The 27,425-nt window shown below is 45.7% G+C and overlaps 2 protein-coding genes, 1 long non-coding RNA gene and 3 pseudogenes across 9 annotated transcripts in view; 5 read left to right on the forward strand and 1 right to left on the reverse strand.

Moving 5' to 3' along the window:
• LOC147251059 (uncharacterized) overlaps positions 1-27,425 on the reverse strand; it is a 168,987-nt gene that overhangs the window by 94,808 nt on the left and 46,754 nt on the right. The window lies entirely within an intron of this gene.
• LOC147251074 (protocadherin alpha-13-like) overlaps positions 1-27,425 on the forward strand; it is a 145,749-nt gene that overhangs the window by 43,044 nt on the left and 75,280 nt on the right. The window contains exon 1 of one of the 7 annotated variants that reach the window (XM_086221588.1): positions 17,428-19,934. The exons of 5 other annotated variants lie outside the window; for them this stretch is intronic. In XM_086221588.1, coding sequence (XP_086077714.1) covers positions 17,553-19,934 — 2,382 coding nt within the window. In that variant the 5' untranslated portion in view covers positions 17,428-17,552. Of the gene's footprint in view, positions 1-17,427; positions 19,935-21,025; positions 23,634-27,425 lie in introns of those variants that run through there. One more of the 7 variants, XM_086221582.1, reaches the window with a different exon arrangement.
• On the forward strand, positions 7,144-9,810 carry LOC147251079 (protocadherin alpha-3 pseudogene; annotated as a pseudogene).
• On the forward strand, positions 10,430-13,804 carry LOC147251080 (protocadherin alpha-3 pseudogene; annotated as a pseudogene).
• Positions 14,272-16,798, forward strand: LOC147251081 (protocadherin alpha-10 pseudogene; annotated as a pseudogene).
• On the forward strand, positions 24,561-27,163 carry LOC147251082 (protocadherin alpha-8-like). Its single transcript, XM_086222927.1, has one exon. The coding sequence runs from the start codon at positions 24,761-24,763 to the stop codon at positions 27,161-27,163; it is 2,403 nt and encodes an 800-aa protein (XP_086079053.1). The 5' UTR covers positions 24,561-24,760.

Genomic DNA, 27,425 nt, shown 5'->3' on the forward strand with positions numbered 1-27,425 from the left:
TGGAGGAATAGTTAGAAGATAGAGCTGAATTAAACTGTTTGTTGCTTGTCCATGATTGGCCCACTCCTGTTTCATTTTCTATGGATATTTAAATTAAACTGCCTTCTATAAGATGCTGTCATTCTGAAACATCAACTGTGCTCGTGGGTGCATGTCACATATTCAAATCTGTGATTAGCCATGCATAATCAGAGAGCTTGTGTGTCATTGCAACACCACGTTAGTAAGGATGGATGTTGCAGACGCTGGATTTAATGATTTATTTCACAGATTCATGAGGGTCTTAATTGCAGCAACATGCAGCTGTGATTAAGTTTTACTTGCAATTAACTGGTCAGTCCTTGTGTTTCTGCATGTCCATTTGTGCATGTTTGTTTGTGTGTGTGTGTGTGTGTGTGTGTGTGTTTGTTTCTGTATGTATAAGAATTCAGTTTCAGGATTCAGTCATCGCTGCAGTCAAAAATCTGATTAGAAATATTGTATAGGCTGAGTTTAATAGCAGACGACAAAATCAGATTACCCGCATTGCTTCAAACAGAAGGAGGAGTCTAAATCATCCACAGAAAATATAATTTTTCTTATACATTATTTTGTAAATCCGTGGAAGCAAAACTGAGGCGTTGATATCAAAGTACCGAGTACTTCGGTGAGGTTGTTTACAGACTACTGTAATGGGTTCTTTGTGATAAGACGGGAGTGTAATTGTCCCCTAAGCCCTTGTTTACAGCCTAATGCTCATCTTAAGCCTATCTCACTTTGCTTTGTCCTCCAACTAAGAAGTAGAAATGCAAGTTTTACTGGTTATGTTCCTGGTGGAACAAAGATAAATCATTTATAACATATTTAAAAATACACTAAGGCCGGAGTAAACGTTAAGAACTGCGCGGTGTTATGTTAGCATTCAAATATATTGAATCTTGGTTGTGAAATATTGTTGAATCTCAGGCTTTAAAATCACAAAATATCAACTCTGTTCTTCCAGGTGTTGTTGTTATTGTTGTTGTTTTTTAACCGGGATATTTCGGTCAAAGCATCCTCTGCAACTGCTGTCAGTCCTGGATTAAAGCCTCTGTACAGTGTGTAAAGTGATAATTCTTCTATGTTGCTCCTCTAATGCGATTAGGTGGAATCGTCTTAATGATGCCATAAAGAGTAGCTTTGAAAAGGTGGCAGCAACGCAGAGAATATGCCCTGAAATTCCAAGCTCATGTCCAAGCTGCTGTCTGTTTATTTCCTCTTTTATTATTGTTGGTGCATCAGTGTCAGTAAAGATCTGCTTCAAAGCCTGTTTCTCTATCGTGATGCTGCTCATACTCGTTGCTCCCACATTTCCTTCATGATTTGTTAGCGAGTGAGAGATCAGTGATTCAATTTAATTGACCTTTAGAGGCTGATGAATTGTAACCAGGTATACTGATGTTTGTTTTTGATACCAAATAAAAGTTGGTGGTCAAAATAGTGGAAATCTCTCTCAAAACAATTCTAATATCAACTGCATGTCCCAGGAGGCCCATGCTGAATCCTCAACTCCCTAACAGTTTGCATGGCAAGTGTTTCTACGTTTGAGTGTATATGCACTTCCCTAACCATCATGGTACACACGCTAACCAAAATACACTCATGTCGCACTTAAACCCTCATCATCCTCTTCACCACACAGTGAGAAGCTTGTGTCCTTGCAGCTGTTTAAGTTTTGATGCTGGTGAGAGTGGGTGACGGTGTATACTGACAGAGCTTGCGCTTAAAAGATTGGCTGGCAAGTCATTACCTTTATAAATAGTCATCTTCATTTACCGGCAAAAGTGGAGCAACCTCACAAAAATCTTTTCAGCCATTTCCAACATCAGATTCTCAGCAGGCCAGCTCTCTCTTCCATTATTCAGACCTCCTCCTTCTTCTTCTTTTTTTTTTTTTTTTTTACTAAATAAGAAATGGGCCAAGCCCTAGCACAGCAGACCTGCACCTGCAATGCACTTCACATGCAGCACTGGCTGGTGCAAAATCAGGTCAGCATGACTAATAAGAAAGTAAAAATAGATATTACACAATCTTTTAAATACATTGATATAGCCTAGATAAATGCTGATATATGGAAAATAAGATAAACTACAGTTTACAGCAGCTCTTCTTATTGATTCTTCATATGTGACTGAAGTACACTCCATTAAGTGCTTTACTCTACTGAAGCTGTGTTAAATGGAATATCTTCATCTTTGCCTCCTTATTTGGATATGAAGTGGTAGTGTTTGATAAATTCACATTTCCTTTCCCACCTGGGAGATTTGACAGTTTCATTTCCTCAGGCAGAGGAAAGGTGCAAAAGCTGCCAGTGTATCTCTGCTAGTGATACAATTCTGGAGGGTGTGTGTGTGACTGTGCTAATCTAATATAACCCTTCACAACTCTGCTATGACAAGAGAAAAATGGCAAAATGCTCCCCCTTGTGGGAAAAAATTGGAACTCCCTTCCTGCATTATGTGTGTCTGTGTGTCAATACATTCAATTATTTAACATGTTACCACTCTCCGTGTGGTAGCATATTGACTGGTATTTCTATTGAGTTTGTGTGTCAGTATTGATCCACATATAACAGGATCCTGTCCCATTTTCCATTCAATCTGGATAACACCAGCATGGTCTGTGCCCTCTTCCCCCAGTGAACTGTTTGATTGACAAATCTAGGTTATCCATGTTTGACTATGAAGCCAGATTTATTCTTAATCCTACGAAAATTGTTTGGTTCAGGCTGTGTGTGTGTGTGTGTGTGTGTGTGTGCGCAAAAGAGACAGACAGAGAGATATTGAGAAAGATGGAGAGAACAAACAGGGTTTTTTCTGATAAATCAACATACATTCTGCTATATATAACATTAAATAAAATGTGTGAATGTGCACAAGGTGGAGAATGCAGTCCAGTCAAATGTAACAGTTTGTTTTTGTGATTTTGCTGCTGATACCCAGGATTTGCCATATGTGCGCTCATAAAAGTGCTCTGAATGAGAGGTGCAGGGTGTGGCACTGTCAGGGGCTGCATCTGCGTCACCATGGATACAAGAGAGAAGATAGTGAATCAATCACGGTGCTGGCTGTGGAAGCAGAGATCTATCGAACACCGCCTTTGTCGCTAGGCGCAGCACTGAGCCAATCAGAATGCCTATTATAATCACATGGAGACTAAATGGCCAATCAGATTTCCACACTCTTTTCTGTTACCAAAGCTTATTGTTCTCCTTTCCTTTATTGACAGCTCTGATCAATGTGTGCTGTTGCTGTGGCTGAGGCTCGGCTGTCACAAATATATCTATTTTACACAAGTAGCATCATGTACAGACACGGATCAGGCCTCTGCCTGTCTCTGTCCCTCACATTTCTATTCTTTTCTCTATTTCCTCTCTTACACACACGGACACACACAGACACACAGACACACACACAATATGCAAATCCCCGAAAACCCTGATGGCTGCCCAGCTGCTAACCCACACATCCAGCCACAGACCTGATCAGCTGAACAGCTTCAATACCACTCATTTTGTTGGCTTCCTGTCATGAAGAGGAGGATTTTTAAGCTTTAGCACCAATATAAACTGATACTGATCACAAATTGTGCCAGGTGAAGCTAAAACTTCAGATGAAATGTATAACTGGACAGCAGTAATGCATCTAGAGAGCTAAATACTGTATAAGACCACATATGTGCTGTCAAAGTCTGCCTTCATGACAGCTCACGACCGATACTATAATCACTCCAGGCTGCCTGTTGTTTTACACTAGAGTAACTAATTAAGTGATTTTTGGGCATTGTGCCATCATTTTCCAAATGAGTGAACACTGTGTTGGTGTGCCTCTAGTTTGATCCCAGGGGAATGTGTGCATGTGTGTTTGGGCATGCTCCATATTGCCATGTCCTGGTTTTCATCTTGTTCCGAGCTCATGTTTTTTCTTTTTTTTTGGACCCGCCCCTGTCCTACTTACTTCAGCAACCAGTGAAGGCGAGCACAGATTTGGAGATAAATGATTAAGTGGTAGTTGGATTAAATACCAGGAGTGATTGGTCCTCCCTCCCACCTCCCTGAATATCGCTCTCGTTCTATCAATACATAGCAAATTGTATGGTTTCTTTTTGTTCGCTGAGGGTGCATGAATAGAAACTGTCTTGAAGCAAATTGCGATTTCTGTCCAGATAAATGCAATTTGATTTGACTTGATTCTTTAAAGCTGCACTGGTATGCAAGTGTAAACTATTCAGTATTTGTGCTAGCTACTTACTTTATAGCTGTTCAAAATCAGAAAGAAAGTATCCCATACTTATGTCTAATGCGCTAATTTTAACCTGTTGTACTAAGACTTATTTCCTACGGGAATACAGTTCAAGACAGCACATCTGTTTTTCTGTTCTATTTTAGATTTGTTTGATTTGATTTTCACACACTATTTCCATTCCTCCCTCACTTGTAACTTAATTCAGATGTCTTTTTTTATTCACTTCCCTCTTTTTATTTTTAATGACATTATACCGATAGTTTACATCCTCATCCTTCTTCATCTGCTCTGCTTCAGCAGGACATCAGACTCATGAGTGTACTAACACATTTAGCTGTGAGGAGCTTCTACTCAGGACTCTAGTTATGTTCCACAAGTGCCTCATGAGCTACAACACAGCTCTTTGTTCACAAGAGAAACACGAGCATGTCTGAGTGAATTCAGCCCATCTGTGTGATAAGCACAATATTACATGTAAGTGCTGAATAAAGACAGACACATGCAGGAGGAGTAGGTTGCCCCCTTGTGCCCTAGATCTCCTTCACACAAAAACAGCAGAATGACATCACCATCTCGTCATATCAAGCAGGATGTAGCGAGCTGTTCTGCAGCAGTGGGGGTGGTTCCCCAGAGCCCTGGCCCACAGAGGGCACAGTGGGTTGGGCATGGCTGAGTGAAAAGGTCAGGCTCTCTGCGGGGGCTGTGGGGGTGGAAGGAGAAGCAGGCGTTGTTGCTGAAGTGAATCTGTCATAGCGAATATGCTGCTGCAGTGCAACATTACCAATGCATGAGCAGCCCAACTGCAACTGTGGACAGACGGGCCTGGTATGCAGAAGAGTGTGGTTTGTTTGCTTGTGTGTGTGTGTGTGTGTGTGTGTGTGTGTGTACTTTTTTTGCTCATCACTATAATTTGATCTGATTCGTTCAGTGAGATGAAAGAGCAGGATGAACAGTAACAGATGAAAAAATATGGAAGTCCCTCGCACTTCTCATACTATTTCTTGCCTTTTCAAAAATAAAAACCCACAGGCGTATGGCTGTGTGTGTGTGTATGTGTGTGCACACATGCATCATGTGTGTGCCTGAGATGGTGTTACTATGGAGACGAGAGCTGTGCAGAAGGAGAGAGGAAGGCGGAGGGACTCGCCTTGAAGCATGTTCATATAGCACCCTTCCCCCCTCTTACACATAGATGAACAGCACACGCCCTCATAACACATACAGTATGGTGCACACTCTCACACACTAACACACACACACACCTGATAGCTCTGATCATGAGATTTTTAGTATGGAAGAGAGAGAGCTTCTAATTTGGCGACTATTTTGGTGGAAGTCCCTTAATAATACAGTGAAGATGCCTAAAACACTGCGATCCACTGCCCCCCCCTCCCCCTCCCCCTCCCCCCTCTGCCCTTGGTGCTGCCTATGGTTTCTCCTTCATCACGTGATGTGCAAACCACAGGAAGAGAAGCAAGTGTTCATGCCCACATCCATTTAACCGCGATACTCATTTTCTCAACCCCCTGTTGTCTGCTCAGGGAGCAAAATGTTATTTATCTTTCTAAACCACAATTTATTCACTCATAATTATTGAGCAAATTATTATTTCCTCAGGAAATGCGGCTTTAATCAATGCAGAGTTCCCTTTTTAAAAAAATTGAATAATTCATAAGGTCTGAGATTGTAACAATCAAAGCAACATACAGCTTTAGTTATTTTTCCTGCATAAGTGTGAGCAGATGATAAGTGAAGAGGAAGAGGGGCTGAACATTGCATATCTCCAAGAAAAAACTGTGTTCCATGCTGCATCCTGAATGCATTATAAATGTGTAGTTTATTCCTTAGAAAGCTGATCCTCTGGGTCTATTTAAAACGCCGCTTGGTTTAGCCGACAAAATAAGGTCATGATGTCAGCAGGCCACCCAGAATAATGAGGTATGTGCTTTTAAGAGATAAATTCCCTCTATAGTGCTGAGTAAAGCCCAGCATGAGTGGCCATGTGTGATGCTGATTGTATGAGAAAGATAATCCAGACTAGTATCACTGCACCGTAGACAGTGACCTACAAATAAATGATGAATCAGCATCGTCTGATGAACAAAGTGATCTTTGAGTGTATAAAAATAACTGTTTGATTCTACTCGATGGCAAATTCAGTGGTTTTCTCTCTCAACACGAGGACGACATTGTTTGTCGGCCATCATTGTGATTGCATTTTGGATTTAAGAGATGATTACGGCTCAGTGCTCAATGATTATTAATATTTTCAAATCAAATCATGTTTCCCATGCACAGAGAGGAGAAATAGGACAGGAGGAGTTTCTGCCTCCAGAGTTTAATCCTGGGATTAACAAATGAGGGAATGTTCATGAACCCGTAGCAAGTGTCTCGTTAGAATTGTGCAGAAACACCGAAATACAGCGCAGCACAAGGATGTCCCTCCTGTTCTCGTGCTGCTAAATTAAGTCAGCACCCTCAAGGTTGGGAGAGAAAAACAAAGACAAAAGGAGGCAGAGGAATTGTGCTCACACTGGGAAGAACGTGAATTATTCAATTCTCCATTCTTCACTGAATTAATGTGCAGGGTTGTAAAGTATGATGGATCATTTTCATCATGGAGGGAGTACATTTTTGTTTTGCTTTGTTTTTTGCGATCCAGGACATGTCCACTGTGCTGAAAGGTCATTTCAAGCTAGAGAACTCATTAGGTCAAGCCACTCCAACAACAATTATGATGATTGCTTGTCGTTCATGATGGCCTTTATGGCTTTTGAAGATGCAGAATCATATTCCCTCTGCACAGCAGCACTTCCACCACTTGGTGCTGCTGTTGATCCATGAGAGACAGCTCTACCCCTTGAAACAACTAAGCCCCTCCCGTTTTCAGGCGATGGGGACATTATTTCAGTCTTTGTCATAAAGAGACAGAGGAGGGAGGAACAAAAACAGGCATTCGGTCACTTCTCAACGCTTTGCTGGCTTTATTGGGTCCCACTTGGATTTTTCTGCCTTTTATGCTGGGCTCACATTGGATGGAAGTATGTCTGGTAGATGGAGCTATTTCTGGATATATGTAGGGTATTTTCTGATAGAGTGGCAAACGGTGTCTGGGCAGCTCTCCTATTCCGTCTCAGAGGAGGTAAACCCGGGGACTCCAGTTGGAAATATCGCCAAGGATCTAAACCTGAACACACAGGACCTGGAGTCACGTATGTTTCAGATTGTTGCTGGATCAAAGAGAAAATCCTTCGAGGTAAATCTGAAGACAGGAGTTCTGTACGTCAATGAGAGGATAGACAGAGAGGAGCTCTGCGCAGAGGAGCTGAGATGCTCAATGAGCGTGGAGGCGGTGATAAACAGCCCTCTGAAGCTGTACCGTATTGACATAGACGTTTTAGATGTTAATGATAATGCTCCGTTATTCACAACCAAAACGCAGACTTTACAGATAGCAGAGAGCACATTACCAGGGGTGAAATTCGCTTTGTCTGAGGCGAGTGATGCAGATGTGGGGAGGAATGGAGTCAACACTTACAAACTGAGTCCGAACGAGCATTTCTCCTTGGCGGTGCACAAAGCAGGTGACAGCGAGTCGGCTGAGTTAGTGTTAAAGAAGGCATTAGACCGAGAGAGGCAGCCTGTGATCACCATGACGCTGACGGCTGTAGATGGCGGAGCCCCCCAGAAATCAGGCACCTCGCAGCTCGTCGTCAAGGTCTTAGACAATAACGATAACATCCCGGTGTTCGGCGAATCTTTGTACAAGACGAAAATACCCGAAAACACGCCCCTGGGTACAGTAGTGATCGCGGTGAACGCCACGGATGCAGACGAGGGTGTGAACAGTGAGATTGCGTATTCACTTAGAAGCAAAGATCAAGATCACGTGCTGGATGTCTTCGAAATTGAAAGCCAAACCGGTGTAATTAAGGTGAAAGGAAGAGTAGACTTTGAAGAAAAGAAGGCGTTTGAGATACGCGTGGAGGCCAGTGATAAAGGGCAGCCCCCCATGTCCGCTCACTGTAAAGTTCTGGTAGAGGTGGTAGATTTAAACGATAACGCTCCTGAGATCACCGTGACGTCACTGCTAGGCACAGTAAGAGAGGACGCTAAAGTGGGGACAGCTATCGCTCTGGTCTCTGTGCTGGACAGAGATGGAGGGAGAAACGGGGAGGTGGAGGCTGGAATCACGGGGGAGAGTCCGTTTAAGTTGGAGACCAACTACAAGAACTATTATTCCTTAGTGGTCAACGGTCCGCTTGATAGAGAGACCCAGAGCCTCTACAATGTGACCATCGCAGCAGGTGATGAAGGGACTCCGCCTCTCTCCAGCACCAGCGTGGTGACCGTTTACGTCTCTGACGTCAACGACAACCCGCCTCTCTTCCCAGAGCCGCTGATTAATGTTTATCTAAAAGAAAACAGTCGGTATGGAGAAGTTATTAGAAGAGTGGCTGCTAGTGATGACGACATCGATCAAAACGGTCAGGTGACCTACTCATTGTTACCGAGTAACACTGACTCCTTACCGGTAACTACGATGGTCAACATCAACTCAGAGACCGGAGATCTGGTCAGTTTACAGTCCTTCAACTACGAGGAGCTCAAAACCTTCCGGTTCCAAGTTCAGGCCACAGACTCTGGTGTTCCTCCGCTCAGCAGCAACGTCACCGTCAACGTTTTCATCCTGGATGAGAACGACAACAGTCCCGCCATCCTGCCGCCCTATTCTGAGCACGGCTCCGTTAACAGTGAGAGCGTCCCCTACTCTGCTGAAGCGGGATACTTTGTGGCAAAGATCAGGGCCGTAGACGCAGACTCGGGCTACAACGCGCTGCTGTCCTACCACCTGTCTGAGCCCAAAGGAAACAACCTCTTCCGGATCGGAACCAGCACCGGGGAGATCCGCACTAAGAGGAGGATGAGCGACAATGACCTCAAGACCCACCCCTTGCTGGTGCTGGTGTCTGATAACGGAGAAGCCCCCCTGTCAGCTACTGTGTCTATCGAGGTGGTGGTGCTTGAAAGCTCCGCTGACATCCAGACTCAGTTCAGACATGTGCCCATAAAGGACGACAGCTTCTCGGATTTAAACTTGTACCTGCTGGTCGCCATCGTGTCGGTGTCCGTCATCTTTCTGCTCAGCCTCATCACTTTAATAGCCGTCAGGTGCCACAGGACAGACGGCGCTTTCAGCAGGTACAGCGCCCCCATGATCACCACCCACCCTGACGGGAGCTGGTCTTACTCCAAATCTACTCAGCAGTATGACGTGTGCTTCAGCTCAGACACACTCAAGAGTGACGTAGTGGTTTTCCCCGCGCCGTTTCCACCTGTAGACGCTGAACTGATCAGTATTAACGGAGGAGACACGTTTACCAGGACTCAGACTTTACCCACTAAAGAGAAGGTAAGGAAAATGAGAAAAATCATCTTTACTGTGCAGGGGTTTAAATGTGCAGCATCAAAATCCCGATAACGTCTGAAAAAGAAACCAGTGTGAATTTGTGACCAAATGCAACGTTGTGTGCTTCAGAAGAAATAATTTCTTTGTAGTAAAAGTGAAGTCTTAATAAGTTTCGGAAACTATTTTCGGCTTCTACGTGACTGTTTACATGGGTCGAAGTAAGAACACGATGGCCATGAAGTTAGAACTCTTCAGGCCTCAGTTTCTTTCTTTCTCAGCACAGTGCGGAGGGAGACTGTCTCTGTCCGTGGTGCTGAAATCAACGCCCCTGTGTTTATGCAGCTTCAAGAGTGCAAAAGTAACATTTCATCCAGCATTAAACCTGGAAGTGACGTTTTATAATCATTATAATTTACTGGTGATGTACAATGCGTCATTATAAAATGTCGACATATTTACTTACTTAATTTACAGAAAAGGGAGATGGCAGTTTTGTTTATTATCATTTAATTTGCTTTTCCTTTTTTACCTCCAAGAAGTTTTTAAAGATAAGAAAATTGTGGCTAATTTTGGATAACCGTTCAGATGAGACGTCTTGCCACATTTGTGTGAGCCTGAAAGCACTGAGGGAAGTGTTGAGAATGATCATCTCATTCTGGTGAATGTAGTTACGTTAAACGTCCACATGGGGACAGACTAGACCATCGCATGTGGATGCTGCCTCGGTTGCGTGTGGCTCCTCCCAGAATGAGAGGAGGAGGATGTTTCTCGGGGCTTTGTTACAAAGAGACGCAGAGCAGAAGCGGACGGTGTGGCCGTTATTGTCTGTTGGGGGACAGAAAGAAAAAAAGGCAAAGAAACGGGATTCTGCTGTTACACCTTCATCTCGAGGACAAGAATATTTCTGGAGACGAGAATCTGTATGATTTGCTCACGTTGGAGGAAAATATGTCAAGGCAGAGGACGCGGAGCTCTCTGAGGATTTATTTAGTCGTTGTTCTTTTGGATTATTGTTGGGTTGCGGTGTGCGGCCAGCTCTCTTACTCTGTGTCGGAGGAGGTAAACGAGGGAACCACTGTGGGGAATATAGCTAAAGATCTAAACCTGAATGTGCATGAATTAGAGGCACGTATGTTTCAGATTGTTAGTGGAACGAAGAGAAAATATTTCGATGTCAATCTTAAAACAGGGATTCTTTACGTCAGTGAGCGAATAGACCGGGAGGAGCTTTGTGCGAGGGCGACCAAATGTACCGTTAATGTCGAGGCCGTGATCAACAATCCACTGAAGCTGTATCGGCTGGAGATACATGTAGTGGATATAAATGACAATGCACCTTATTTCACGGAGAGTGTCCAGTATCTCAACATTGCAGAGAGCACTGCTCCGGGAGGGAAATTTGGATTCATCGGCGCGTCTGATCTCGATGTTGGAAAGAACGGTGTCAGTACGTACAAACTGAGCACGAATGATTACTTCACCCTTGAGGTGCACAGAGGGGAAGAGAGCGCGTCCTCCCAGCTGGTGCTTCAGAGAGCTTTAGACAGAGAAAAACAACGGACAGTAAAACTTACAGTGACCGCTGAGGACGGCGGGAAGCCTCCCAAGTCAGGGACGTCACAAATAGTCGTCAATGTTTTAGACATCAATGACAACGCTCCGGTTTTCAGGAGCTCCTTATATAAAGCACGAATCTCTGAGAATTTACGAGTAAATACAACTGTGATCGTTTTGAATGCAACGGACGCTGATGAAGGTTTAAACAGAGAAATTGAATATTCATTAAGAAAAAAAGGTCAAGATTCCATACTAGATTTATTTCAAATTGATCCTGAAACAGGCGCGATCTCAGTTAAAGGAAAAATAGACTATGAAGAAAGTCCTGCGTTTGAGATTCACGCTCAGGCCAGTGATAAAGGGCAGCCCCCGATGACGACTGACTGTAAAGTTCTGGTAGAGGTGGTAGATTTAAACGATAACGCTCCTGAGATCACCGTGACGTCACTGCTAGGCACAGTAAGAGAGGACGCTAAAGTGGGGACAGCTATCGCTCTGGTCTCTGTGCTGGACAGAGATGGAGGGAGAAACGGTGAGGTGGAGGCTGGAATCACGGGGGAGAGTCCGTTTAAGTTGGAGACCAACTACAAGAACTATTATTCCTTAGTGGTCAACGGTCCGCTTGATAGAGAGACCCAGAGCCTCTACAATGTGACCATCGCAGCAGGTGATGAAGGGACTCCGCCTCTCTCCAGCACCAGCGTGGTGACCGTTTACGTCTCTGACGTCAACGACAACCCGCCTCTCTTCCCAGAGCCGCTGATTAATGTTTATCTAAAAGAAAACAGTCGGTATGGAGAAGTTATTAGAAGAGTGACTGCTAGTGATGACGACATCGATCAAAACGGTCAGGTGACCTACTCATTGTTACCGAGTAACACTGACTCCTTACCGGTAACTACGATGGTCAACATCAACTCAGAGACCGGAGATCTGGTCAGTTTACAGTCCTTCAACTACGAGGAGCTCAAAACCTTCCGGTTCCAAGTTCAGGCCACAGACTCTGGTGTTCCTCCGCTCAGCAGCAACGTCACCGTCAACGTTTTCATCCTGGATGAGAACGACAACAGTCCCGCCATCCTGCCGCCCTATTCTGAGCACGGCTCCGTTAACAGTGAGAGCGTCCCCTACTCTGCTGAAGCGGGATACTTTGTGGCAAAGATCAGGGCCGTAGACGCAGACTCGGGCTACAACGCGCTGCTGTCCTACCACCTGTCTGAGCCCAAAGGAAACAACCTCTTCCGGATCGGAACCAGCACCGGGGAGATCCGCACTAGGAGGAGGATGAGCGACAATGACCTTAAGACCCACCCCTTGCTGGTGCTGGTGTCTGATAACGGAGAAGCCCCCCTGTCAGCTACTGTGTCTATCGAGGTGGTGGTGCTTGAAAGCTCCGCTGACATCCAGACTCAGTTCAGACATGTGCCCATAAAGGACGACAGCTTCTCGGATTTAAACTTGTACCTGCTGGTCGCCATCGTGTCGGTGTCCGTCATCTTTCTGCTCAGCCTCATCACTTTAATAGCCGTCAGGTGCCACAGGACAGACGGCGCTTTCAGCAGGTACAGCGCCCCCATGATCACCACCCACCCTGACGGGAGCTGGTCTTACTCCAAATCTACTCAGCAGTATGACGTGTGTTTCAGCTCAGACACACTCAAGAGTGACGTAGTGGTTTTCCCCGCGCCGTTTCCACCTGTAGACGCTGAACTGATCAGTATTAACGGAGGAGACACGTTTACCAGGACTCAGACTTTACCCACTAAAGAGAAGGTAAGGAAAATGAGAAAAATCATCTTTACTGTGCAGGGGTTTGAAAGTGCAGCATCAAAGTCCTGATAACGTGTGAATTTGTGACCAAATACAATGTTTCAACTTGACTGTTTACATGGGTCGAAGTAAGAACACGCTGGCCATGAAGTTAGAACTCTTCAGGCCTCAGTTTCTTTCTTCCGCAGCACAGTGCGGAGGGAGACTGTCTCTGTCCGTGGTGCTGAAATCAAGGCCTCTGTTTATGCAGCTTCAAGAGTGCAAAAGTTACATTTCATCCAGCATTAAACCTGGAAGTGACATTTACAATTATCATTTACTATTGATGTATGCGTCATTATAAAGTGTCTCCAAAATTACGTTATCCTAACTTATAGAAAAGGAAGATGGCAGTTTTGTATAATAAAACTTCATGTGACCTCTCCTCTTATTTTCCTCCAAGAAGTTTTTAAAAATAATAAAATTGTGGCTAATTTTGATAACCGTTCAGATGAGACGTCTTGCCACATGCGTGTGAGCCTGAAAGCACTGATGAGGTTCCATCTTCTACCATCAGTAGTGAGAAACAACTTTCATCATTGATTGGCTGCTCGGGCACTGCTGCAGTTGCTCCGACACCAGAAGGGAAACATCAAGGCAAGAAGAATGCAGTTTACTGTCTGTAGCAGTGAAAACATTCTTATAGTTGGAAGTTTAATCAAGTCACAGCAGCAGTGAATTATTGGGTTGTAGTATTGACCAATTATAGCAGAGATATTCGACAAAAATCAGATGGTACATACGGTACAATAAGGGCTTTAATTAAGAGTTGCTGACAAGGCTGAAACTACAGCTAAAGTGAGTCTCCTGAATTTTCCTTCATTTCAGTAGCAGAAGTATGTTGTGGGTCTGTGACGGAAATTGGAGTTTAAGTGCCTTGAATGCATCCTATGACGTGCATATTTTCAGCAGTTTTTTCCCCAAAACATCTGATGAGTAAAAATTTACTTTTTGTGCGCCACTGAAAAACATTTCAATAAATAAAACTTACAATAAATGTAAGAATAAATCTGCATTCAGGCTGGCTCTTTCCTCAGGCTAAGCTCGATGTTGGTAGATGTGAGGTTCCTCATTTCATCTCGTGTTGGTTGTGATTGTATTTCTAGCGAGTGTCCACCAAGGGGCAGTGTGGACCATCATATCGAGACCTGGTGTCTCGTGTGTCGGGACTCCTCCCAGAGTCATCGATGATGACGATGTTTCTCGGTCGACTGAAACAAAGAGACTCCGAGAGTGAGAGAGGACGGAACGACCGCCGTCTCACTGATGCCGTTTATAGAACGAAGGACACGTTTGTTTGGCGCATTTTTGCGGATTTCTGGGCGTGTTGACGCCGTGTTCTCCGTGCCTTCGCTGGCTGTGTGGAATTATGCATTTACCGAGCGGAACGAGCTCCGTGTGGATTTATCTCTTCTTCGTGCTGCTGGAGTCTCACTGGGATGTGGTGTCCGCGCAGCTCTCCTACTCCGTCGCAGAGGAGGTGAATCTGGGGACTGTTGTTGGGAATATCGCTAAAGATCTCAACCTAAATGTCCAGGATTTGGAGTCCCGCATGTTTCAGGTCGTTGCTGGTTCAAAGAGGAAATATTTCGAGGTAAACCTAAGGAGCGGCGTCCTCTACGTCAATGAGAGAATCGACAGAGAGGAGCTCTGTGGAGACGAACCAAAATGCTCCCTCAACGTGGAGGCCGTTATTAATAACCCGTTAAAACTCTACAGGATTGAGATTATAATCTTAGATGTGAATGACAACAACCCATCGTTTGTCAGCACCTCACAGCTCATGAACATCAGTGAAAACACAGCAGCGGGGACGAAATTTCTTCTCCATCCAGCTCATGATGCAGACGTCGGTAAAAACACCGTAAATACATACAAACTCAGTCAGAATGAACATTTTTCTCTCGTTAAATTTAAAGGAGAGAGCGTGACTCCAGAACTGGTGCTCACGAACGTTTTAGACCGAGAGAAAGTCTCTGAAATCCAACTCATTCTGACTGCTATTGACGGAGGAACACCAGCTAAATCAGGCAGCATGACTATCATAGTGAATGTGTTGGACAATAATGATAATGCTCCTTTATTCAGTCAAAGTCTTTACAAAGCCAGTGTGTATGAGAATGTTAAGATCGGGACTTCAATCATAACTGTAAACGCCACTGATTCAGATGCAGGTCAGAATGGAGAGGTGTTCTATTCATTCAATGCAGGGGGGCGAGTGAAAGAAACTAATCTGTTTGCCATCGATGCAAAAACAGGAGTCGTAACAAATAAAAATACGATTGATTTTGAAGAGAACAATGCTTTTGAGATTCAAGTACAGGCGAGTGATGGAGCATCTTCTCCTCTGACCTCTCACGCCAAACTACTGATAGAAGTCTTAGACGTCAACGACAACGCTCCTGAGATTTCAGTCACATCTTTGTTAAGCACGGTGAAAGAAGATGCGTCCATCGGCACCGCTATTGCGCTCGTGTCTGTGTTTGATAGAGACGGAGGTCAAAACGGCCTGGTCCACAGTCAGGTTTCTAACCAGGTTCCCTTCAAACTAGAGTCCAACTACAAGAACTACTATTCGCTGGTGGTGGACGGTCCTCTAGACAGAGAGAGAGTCTCTCAATACAATATCAGCATCACTGCGACTGATGAGGGCAGCCCGTCTCTCTCCAGCACCAGCGTGATTAACCTCCACGTCTCTGACGTCAACGATAACAAACCTCTCTTCACTGAAGGCGTCATCAACGTCTATGTGAAAGAGAACAGCCCAGTAGGGGCGGTGATAAAAACCGTGTCTGCTATTGATGGCGACATCGATCAAAACGGTCAGGTGACCTTCTCATTGTTACCGAGTAACACTGACTCCTTACCGGTAACTACGATGATCAACATCAACTCAGAGACCGGAGATCTGGTCAGTTTACAGTCCTTCAACTACGAGGAACTCAAAACCTTCCGGTTCCAAGTTCAGGCCACAGACTCTGGTGTTCCTCCGCTCAGTAGCAACGTCACCGTCAACGTTTTCATCCTGGATGAGAACGACAACAGTCCCGCCATCCTGCCGCCCTATTCTGAGCACGGCTCCGTTAACAGTGAGAGCGTCCCCTACTCTGCTGAAGCGGGATACTTTGTGGCAAAGATCAGGGCCGTAGACGCAGACTCGGGCTACAACGCGCTGCTGTCCTACCACCTGTCTGAGCCCAAAGGAAACAACCTCTTCCGGATCGGAACCAGCACCGGGGAGATCCGCACTAGGAGGAGGATGAGCGACAATGACCTCAAGACCCACCCCTTGCTGGTGCTGGTGTCTGATAACGGAGAAGCCCCCCTGTCAGCTACTGTGTCTATCGAGGTGGTGGTGCTTGAAAGCTCCGCTGACATCCAGACTCAGTTCAGACATGTGCCCATAAAGGACGACAGCTTCTCGGATTTAAACTTGTACCTGCTGGTCGCCATCGTGTCGGTGTCCGTCATCTTTCTGCTCAGCCTCATCACTTTAATAGCCGTCAGGTGCCACAGGACAGACGGCGCTTTCAGCAGGTACAGCGCCCCCATGATCACAACCCACCCTGACGGGAGCTGGTCTTACTCCAAATCTACTCAGCAGTATGACGTGTGTTTCAGCTCAGACACACTCAAGAGTGACGTAGTGGTTTTCCCCGCGCCGTTTCCGTCTGTAGACGCTGAACTGATCAGTATTAACGGAGGAGACACGTTTACCAGGACTCAGACTTTACCAACTAAAGAGAAGGTAAGCACATGAAGAAACCGCAGTGAAAACTCAGAGGTTCTTCAGAGTTTGAATAATGTCTCTTCTTGTGTTTCCACATGATTCCTTTATGTGTAGCACTTTTCTGACATCTCCACTGAGCCAAAGTGTTGTCTCTGCTGCTGAAATTCATTTTGCATTGTGGACCGGAACACTGATGATTAGTGTGTTCGGGCTGAAGTATTTGGAATTGTATTAGTCAGCATCATCAGGCTGCATACACTCAGGTGTAATATTCAAATGGGTAAACAGTTGATTTAATATCCTAACATCGTTGGTTTTGTGCCAAATGTGTATTTGTTTTTTGTATATTTTTTATTTGATACTCAGTACTCCAAGTATTGTGACAATTTTAGAAATACGTAAAAAAAAATAAAAGATCCCTACGTTTATTTTAAACAATAGAAATACATAGGAACACAATTGAATCATTCGTCATCCAGTTGAATTTGCTCCGTGTACACAGCTGGTTCATTAGTTTTTTGATATTAATTGCAGTTATACAATGTCACCACGTGGGGACGCTGTGCACCATGACATGCAGGGGGAACAGGACTCCTCCCAGAAAGAGAGGATGATGACGTTTCCCTGGGCTTTGTTTCAAAGAGGTGCAGGGCGAGGGAGAAAGGGGTGAAACGTTCTCGGTTACGATGAGAGAAGCAGGGTACCTATGTTTTCCATCCAGAGTGATTTTTTGACGGGACAGTTTGGACTAGGATTTCTTCCCCTTTGACGGTCGGATGTAAATATGTTTGTCTCAAGCAGAACGAGGGTTTTTTGGATTTATTGTGCTGTTGTACTGCTGAAATGTTGCTGGGAAGCGGTCACTGCGCAGCTCTCTTACTCCGTCTCAGAGGAGGTGAATCCGGGGACTTCTGTCGGAAATATCGCTAAGGATCTTCACCTCAACCTTCAGAGTTTAGAGACTCGCATGTTTCAGATTGTCAGCGGGTCGAAAAAAAAATATTTCGATGTTAATGTGAAAACTGGTGTTCTTTATGTCAGTGAAAGAATAGACAGAGAGGAGCTCTGTGCGAAGGCTGCAAAATGTAGCGTCAACGTGGAGGCGGTGATCAACGAGCCGCTGAACCTCTACCGTTTAGAGGTAACGATACTGGATATTAACGACAATGAGCCCGTTTTCTCTGAAAAAGTGCAGTCACTCAATATCGCTGAAAGCACTTTACCGGGAGTGAAATTTGGGCTGATAGAGGCAACGGATTCCGATGTCGGCAAGAACGGCGTTAATACATACAAGCTGAGTGCGAATGATCACTTCTCCTTGGAGATTCACAAAGGAGGAGACAGTGTGTCTGCGGACTTGGTGCTGCAGAAACCGTTAGACCGCGAGCTGGACTCCGTGATGAAGCTCACACTGACAGCAGTAGATGGAGGAAATCCAGCGAGGTCAGGGACATCCCAAATTATCATCAACGTTTTAGATAATAACGACAATCCTCCGGTTTTTAGCAAATCTCTACAGAAAGTTCAACTACCAGAGAACTCACCGTCAGGCTCCACTGTGATCGTTCTGAATGCCACAGACGCTGATGAAGGTTTAAACAGAGAAATTGAATATTCATTAAGAAAAAAAGGTCAAGATTCCATACTAGATTTATTTCAAATTGATCCTGAAACAGGTGCGATCTCAGTTAAAGGAAAAATAGACTATGAAGAAAGTCCTGCGTTTGAGATTCACGCTCAGGCCAGTGATAAAGGGCAGCCCCCCATGTCCGCTCACTGTAAAGTTCTGGTAGAGGTGGTAGATTTAAACGATAACGCTCCTGAGATCACCGTGACGTCACTGTTAGGCACAGTAAGAGAGGACGCTAAAGTGGGGACAGCTATCGCTCTGGTCTCTGTGCTGGACAGAGATGGAGGGAGAAACGGGGAGGTGGAGGCTGGAATCACGGGGGAGAGTCCGTTTAAGTTGGAGACCAACTACAAGAACTATTATTCCTTAGTGGTCAACGGTCCGCTTGATAGAGAGACCCAGAGCCTCTACAATGTGACCATCGCAGCAGGTGATGAAGGGACTCCGCCTCTCTCCAGCACCAGCGTGGTGACCGTTTACGTCTCTGACGTCAACGACAACCCGCCTCGCTTCCCAGAGCCGCTGATTTATGTTTATGTTAAAGAAAACAGTCCGTATGGAGAAGTTATTAGAAGAGTGACTGCTGGTGATGACGACATCGATCAAAACGGTCAGGTGACCTACTCATTGTTACCGAGTAACACTGACTCCTTACCGGTAACTACGATGATCAACATCAACTCAGAGACCGGAGATCTGGTCAGTTTACAGTCCTTCAACTACGAGGAGCTCAAAACCTTCCGGTTCCAAGTTCAGGCCACAGACTCTGGTGTTCCTCCGCTCAGCAGCAACGTCACCGTCAACGTTTTCATCCTGGATGAGAACGACAACAGTCCCGCCATCCTGCCGCCCTATTCTGAGCACGGCTCCGTTAACAGTGAGAGCGTCCCCTACTCTGCTGAAGCGGGATACTTTGTGGCAAAGATCAGGGCCGTAGACGCAGACTCGGGCTACAACGCGCTGCTGACCTACCACCTGTCTGAGCCCAAAGGAAACAACCTCTTCCGGATCGGAACCAGCACCGGGGAGATCCGGACTAAGAGGAGGATGAGCGACAATGACCTCAAGACCCACCCCTTGCTGGTGCTGGTGTCTGATAACGGAGAAGCCCCCCTGTCAGCTACTGTGTCTATCGAGGTGGTGGTGCTTGAAAGCTCCGCTGACATCCAGACTCAGTTCAGACATGTGCCCATAAAGGACGACAGCTTCTCGGATTTAAACTTGTACCTGCTGGTCGCCATCGTGTCGGTGTCCGTCATCTTTCTGCTCAGCCTCATCACTTTAATAGCCGTCAGGTGCCACAGGACAGACGGCGCTTTCAGCAGGTACAGCGCCCCCATGATCACCACCCACCCTGACGGGAGCTGGTCTTACTCCAAATCTACTCAGCAGTATGACGTGTGTTTCAGCTCAGACACACTCAAGAGTGACGTAGTGGTTTTCCCCGCGCCGTTTCCGCCTGTAGACGCTGAACTGATCAGTATTAACGGAGGAGAAACGTTTACCAGGACTCAGACTTTACCAACTAAAGAGAAGGTAAGAACATGATGCCTAATAATATGTAGGCAGGATTTTTTCAGTTGATGTCACGTTGCGTCAAAACGCTGTGCGCTTTCTTCCGTGAGTTATAGTTCGTTTTATCAGATGAGTAAAAAAAAGTCATTCTCCATCGCTCTCCAAGGTGCTGAACTCTCATGATGTCAAACTGACCAACAAGAAAAAGCATGCTTGTCTATCAATGTCTGATTTCATCGCTGTCACTGATGATGAGGATATTTATTGGTTTGTCATCCACGATCAGAAATTGTCATCAGTGGCAAATTGGGTTGTGCATCAACAGGAAACCATCAAGCGAGAAATACTGACAAGGCACTGAAAACTAAATGAATAAATGTTGGCGCTAAAACTCTGGCATTTACAAAAAGACAAAGAATTCATAATTTAGAATGTCATCTCAGGCATGAAAGCTACCCGCCCTGAAACATGTCTTACATCTGGATAAAGCACGTGAAATATGCGATATTTGCATTACAAAAACTGGTATATACTACTATACAGTCGTGTAAAATATTGGTATACTAAAATACAACTTGCAGCGAGTAAAGTGCATATAAGCAGTACAGTATTGTACACAGGTTGCAGTACTGACTAAAATTGTTTTTTACTAAAGTTAAAACTGACAGTAAGTCAGTCGCTGACAGGTGTGTAGGTGTGTGTGTGTGTGTGTGTGTGTGTGTGTGTGTGTGTGTGTGCTGCAGAGAACCTGAATCCCTTCAATTGTTTTTCTTTTGAGTAAGAAATGTGTATTTTGAGGCTGGATGGAAATTGCAGAGTTGTTAAATAGGACCATCTAAATACTTCCTGGAGTGCAGATATTTGCATTATTTATGCCAGTAACAGCTGACTTATGAACATTTGTCTTTGGTACGCTTTAAAATGTGACTGTTGTGAAAATACATTCTATATGATAGCAATGACTTCAACATTACATCTGCATTCAGGCTGGCTCTTTGCTCAGGCTCGGCTTGAAGTGAAACGATAGACATGAGGTTCCCTCTCGTCTTGTTTCGTGTTGGTAGTGATTGTATTTCTAGAGAGTGTCCACCAAGGGGCAGTGTGGACCATCATATCGAGACCTGGTGTCTCGTGTGTCGGGACTCCTCCCAGAGTCATCGATGATGACGATGTTTCTCGGTCGACTGAAACAAAGAGACTCCGAGAGTGAGAGAGGACGGAACGACCGCCGTCTCACTGATGCCGTTTATAGAACGAAGGACACGTTTGTTTGGCGCATTTTTGCGGATTTCTGGGCGTGTTGACGCCGTGTTCTCCTGCCTTCGCTGGCTGGGTGGAATTATGCATTTACCGAGCGGAACGAGCTCCGTGTGGATTTATCTCTTCTTCGTGCTGCTGGAGTCTCACTGGGATGTGGTGTCCGCGCAGCTCTCCTACTCCGTCGCAGAGGAGGTGAACCTGGGGACTGTTGTTGGGAATATCGCTAAAGATCTCAACCTAAATGTCCAGGATTTGGAGTCCCGCATGTTTCAGGTCGTTGCTGGTTCAAAGAGGAAATATTTCGAGGTAAACCTAAGGAGCGGCGTCCTCTACGTCAATGAGAGAATCGACAGAGAGGAGCTCTGTGGAGACGAACCCAAATGCTCCCTCAACGTGGAGGCCGTTATTAATAACCCGTTAAAACTCTACAGGATTGAGATTATAATCTTAGATGTGAATGACAATAATCCATCGTTTGTCAGCACGACACAGGTACTGAACATAACGGAAATTACAGCAGCTGGAGCAAAATTTCCTCTGCATCAGGCTCATGATGCGGACGTCGGTCAAAACACCGTAAATACATACAAACTCAGTCAGAATGAACATTTTTCTCTCGATGTACATAAAGGAGAGAGCGTGACTCCAGAACTGGTGCTCACGAAGGTTTTAGACCGAGAGAAACAGCCCGTGATCAGACTGACACTCACTGCTATTGACGGAGGAACACAAGCTAAATCAGGCAGCATGACTATCATAGTGAATGTGTTGGACATTAATGATAATTCTCCAGTTTTTAGTCAAAGTCTTTACAAAGCCAGTGTGTATGAGAATGTTAAGATCGGGACTTCAATCATAACTGTAAACGCCACTGATTCAGATGCAGGTCAGAATGGAGAGGTGTTCTATTCATTCAGTGACGTAGGTCGAGGGAAGAATACAGATCTGTTCGCTGTCGATGCAAAAACAGGGACAATAACGAACACAAAGAACATAAACTTTGAAGAGAACAATGCTTTTGAGATCCGAGTCCAAGCGAGTGATGGAGCAGCTTCTCCTCTGACCTCTCACGCCAAACTACTGATAGAAGTCTTAGACGTCAACGACAACGCTCCTGAGATTTCAGTCACATCTTTGTTAAGCACGGTGAAAGAAGATGCGTCCATCGGCACCGCTATTGCGCTCGTGTCTGTGTTTGATAGAGACGGAGGTCAAAACGGCCTGGTCCACAGTCAGGTTTCTAACCAGGTTCCCTTCAAACTAGAGTCCAACTACAAGAACTACTATTCGCTGGTGGTGGACGGTCCTCTAGACAGAGAGAGAGTCTCTCAATACAATATCAGCATCACTGCGACTGATGAGGGCAGCCCGTCTCTCTCCAGCACCAGCGTGATTAACCTCCACGTCTCTGACGTCAACGATAACAAACCTCTCTTCACTGAAGGCGTCATCAACGTCTATGTGAAAGAGAACAGCCCAGTAGGGGCGGTGATAAAAACCGTGTCGGCGAGTGATGACGACATCGATCAAAGCGGTCAGGTGACCTACTCATTGTTACCGAGTAACACTGACTCCTTACCGGTAACTACGATGATCAACATCAACTCAGAGACCGGAGATCTGGTCAGTTTACAGTCGTTCAACTACGAGGAGCTCAAAACCTTCCGGTTCCAAGTTCAGGCCACAGACTCTGGTGTTCCTCCGCTCAGTAGCAACGTCACCGTCAACGTTTTTATCCTGGATGAGAACGACAACAGTCCCGCCATCCTGCCGCCCTATTCTGAGCACGGCTCCGTTAACAGTGAGAGCGTCCCCTACTCTGCTGAAGCGGGATACTTTGTGGCAAAGATCAGGGCCGTAGACGCAGACTCGGGCTACAACGCGCTGCTGTCCTACCACCTGTCTGAGCCCAAAGGAAACAACCTCTTCCGGATCGGAACCAGCACCGGGGAGATCCGCACTAGGAGGAGGATGAGCGACAATGACCTCAAGACCCACCCCTTGCTGGTGCTGGTGTCTGATAACGGAGAAGCCCCCCTGTCAGCTACTGTGTCTATCGAGGTGGTGGTGCTTGAAAGCTCCGCTGACATCCAGACTCAGTTCCGACATGTGCCCATAAAGGACGACAGCTTCTCGGATTTAAACTTGTACCTGCTGGTCGCCATCGTGTCGGTGTCCGTCATCTTTCTGCTCAGCCTCATCACTTTAATAGCCGTCAGGTGCCACAGGACAGACGGCGCTTTCAGCAGGTACAGCGCCCCCATGATCACCACCCACCCTGACGGGAGCTGGTCTTACTCCAAATCTACTCAGCAGTATGACGTGTGTTTCAGCTCAGACACACTCAAGAGTGACGTAGTGGTTTTCCCCGCGCCGTTTCCGCCTGTAGACGCTGAACTGATCAGCATTAACGGAGGAGACACGTTTACCAGGACTCAGACTTTACCAACTAAAGAGAAGGTAAGAGTGTCCTGCTTGTAACGGCCAAAAAATATCACTAAGCTTTTCCTCGTGATGGTCTTGCGTGTAGATTCAGAAGTCCACTATTTTTATATCCTCTCTTCCTTACGTATAATTGGGACGCTAATTTGTCGGTGTTTCTGTATTGAAACCGTTTTAAAAATTTGTCTTTCTAAGTTGGAGGTCAGTTGTTTCCACCCAAATCCCATGTTTGCTAACTTTGAGTTCCATGTGAATAAGTGACAATGATCCTGCAACTTCAGCACACTTCATATTCATTCTCTCTCTCTCTCTCTCTCTCTCTCTCTCTCTCTCTCATTTTCTACACACAACTTGGTTTAACTATTCATACCTTTTTTATCAATATGACAGACTTACTTGCATTGGAGTATTACACTTTTGCATTCAGTTTAAATGCATTAAACACAAAACCCAAATCAATGAGTTTTGCACCTTCTGCACGTCACACATTCAGACATTTTAAATTCAGCATCACTTCTGACGATCAAAAGGATTCATTTGCTTTGCTTGCATTTAAAAAATAAGATATTTCAGGATACAAGGACCTTGTAGAGTATTTAGCTCCGTTTTTTGTCTAAATGTGCATTGTGTCCTCTTGCTGTCGACGTAGTTTGCAAACATACACAATTCTCCTGTTGTTCTGAAGTCATTTTGGCTTCATATTTTATGTGATTGCACCTTGAGCTCAACTCCTCCACTGCTGTCCTTGCACAACCGGACACTGACAGAGAAGGGTTGAGGTGGAGCGGCGCTCTCCATGGTACTGAAATTAGAACCAAGGTGACCCTGTAGTTTCTTCTCGTGTTTACTTCCTTGTATTTTCTTTTATCCCCGTGGCTTTGAATGAGACGGTGAGAGGGATGGATAAATCCAGTGGGCTCTCTAACTTTAGCTTTTCACCACAAGGCGACGGTAGAGACCGTCACATTTCCCGCTGAACGCCCCTCCCAGACACATGACACACATCTCAGTAACAAAGAGACGTCAGACGGGAGGCTCCAGCTCGAAAGCCTCCTTTCTCGTCTCGGCAAAGGAGGAAAACGGTTAACATTCTCACCGTTTTTGTCAGGAAGGCTTTGTAACAACTTCATGCTGTGCTAGCGTCGATGGGAACTATGTCTTTACCTAGAAGGACGTCCTCCGCCTGGATATATTTCATGCTTTTGCTTGTGGATTATTTCTGGGATGCAGTGTCCGAGCAGCTCTCTTACTCCGTCTCAGAGGAGGTAAACCCGGGGACATTTGTAGCAAATATCGCTAAGGATCTACACTTAAGTACGCAGGAATTGGAATCCCGTATGTTTAGAATTGTTGCCGGGTCAAAGAAGAAATATTTCGAGGTGAATACAAAGACTGGTGTCCTCTTCGTGAGTGAGAGATTAGACAGAGAGGAGCTCTGCGCGAAAGCTGCAACATGTATTGTGAATGTGGAAGCTGTGATAAACGAGCCTCTGAAGCTCTACCGAATAGAAATTAATATCCTTGACGTCAACGATAACGCTCCGTATTTCATGGCTGAGTCTCAGAGTATAGACATCGCTGAGAGCACGTTACCCGGGGTGAGATTCCCCCTGCTGCAAGCTTACGATGCAGATGTTGGCAAGAACGGCATAAATAAATACAAGCTCAGCTCCAATGACCATTTCTCATTAGCGGCGAACAAGGCAGGAGATAGTATCTCTTCGGAGTTGGTGTTACAGAAAGCGTTAGACAGAGAAAAGGAACCTCTGATCACGCTCACTTTAACTGCCATAGACGACGGAAGTCCGCCAAAGTCTGGAACATCAGATATCATCATTCACGTGTTGGATATTAACGATAACACTCCCGTGTTTGCCAAGTCCTTATATAAAACCCGTGTATTTGAAAACGTCCCCGTCGGCACCACTCTACTGACTTTGAACGCCACGGACGCAGACGAAGGCGCAAACAAAGAAATCATGTACACACTCAGCACAAAGGAGCAGGACCACATCCTGCAGGTTTTCAAAATCGACCCGGACACGGGCACGCTGACCGTCGAGGGAAATATTGACTATGAAGAAAACCCTGCGTTTGAGATCCGCGCTCAGGCCAGTGATAAAGGGCAGCCCCCCATGTCTGCCCACTGTAAAGTTCTGGTAGAGGTGGTAGATTTAAACGATAACGCTCCTGAGATCACCGTGACGTCACTGTTAGACACAGTAAGAGAGGACGCTCAAGTGGGGACAGCTATCGCTCTGGTCTCTGTGCTGGACAGAGATGGGGGGAGAAACGGTGAGGTGCATTGTACAATAGATGAGAAGACTCCCTTCAAATTGGAAACTAACTATAAAAACTATTATTCGTTGGTAGTCAATGGAGCACTAGACAGAGAAAGTAGCTCTCACTATAATATCACCATCCGAGCGAGGGATGAAGGAAGCCCCCCTCTGTCCAGTAGCAGTGTCATTAGTGTACAGGTGTCCGATGTCAATGATAACGCACCTCGCTTTTCATCCCCCGAGATTGATATTTATGTCAAGGAGAACAGTCCGGTAGGAACCGTCCTCAAAACTGTGAATGCACTTGACGCTGATACGCACGAGAACGGAAAAGTGAGTTACAGCTTTTTAAAAAGTAACAGCAACTCAGTGCGGCTGTCCACCATGATCAACATCAACTCAGAGACTGGAGATCTGGTCAGTTTACAGTCGTTCAACTACGAGGAGCTCAAAACCTTCCGGTTCCAAGTTCAGGCCACAGACTCTGGTGTTCCTCCGCTCAGCAGCAACGTCACCGTCAACGTTTTCATCCTGGATGAGAACGACAACAGTCCCGCCATCCTGCCGCCCTATTCTGAGCACGGCTCCGTTAACAGTGAGAGCGTCCCCTACTCTGCTGAAGCGGGATACTTTGTGGCAAAGATCAGGGCCGTAGACGCAGACTCGGGCTACAACGCGCTGCTGTCCTACCACCTGTCTGAGCCCAAAGGAAACAACCTCTTCCGGATCGGAACCAGCACCGGGGAGATCCGCACTAAGAGGAGGATGAGCGACAATGACCTCAAGACCCACCCCTTGCTGGTGCTGGTGTCTGATAACGGAGAAGCCCCCCTGTCAGCTACTGTGTCTATCGAGGTGGTGGTGCTTGAAAGCTCCGCTGACATCCAGACTCAGTTCAGACATGTGCCCATAAAGGACGACAGCTTCTCGGATTTAAACTTGTACCTGCTGGTCGCCATCGTGTCGGTGTCCGTCATCTTTCTGCTCAGCCTCATCACTTTAATAGCAGTCAGGTGCCACAGGACAGACGGCGCTTTCAGCAGGTACAGCGCCCCCATGATCACCACCCACCCTGACGGGAGCTGGTCTTACTCCAAATCTACTCAGCAGTATGACGTGTGCTTCAGCTCAGACACACTCAAGAGTGACGTAGTGGTTTTCCCCGCGCCGTTTCCGCCTGTAGACGCTGAACTGATCAGTATTAACGGAGGAGACACGTTTACCAGGACTCAGACTTTACCAACTAAAGAGAAGGTAAGACAATAGTTACTAATACGTTTTTCTCATACTTTGTGAAGTGGAGGCTGCCAACAGTTTAGGGTCCTCCTCACGTTTGGAGGTGCGGGCCCAGCAAGTGGGTGGTTGATTTCTTGTCAAACAGTCTGCTGTGTGTTTGTGGAGGGTTTCCGGGCCCTCCGACAGTGTTGGTCGCTATCCCTGGTTCTTGGCGTACGTTTGGGAATGCGTGAATCCTCAATCGCACTGGATTTATATTTTTGTTCTTAAAATAAGGAAAGGGGTTGATGCG

The sequence above is a fragment of the Aulostomus chinensis genome, chromosome 13 (genome assembly GCF_037954235.1).
Source record: "Aulostomus chinensis isolate RoL2024-O1b breed Wild chromosome 13, RoL_Achi_v1.0, whole genome shotgun sequence".
NCBI classification, from domain to species: Eukaryota; Metazoa; Chordata; class Actinopteri; order Syngnathiformes; family Aulostomidae; genus Aulostomus; species Aulostomus chinensis.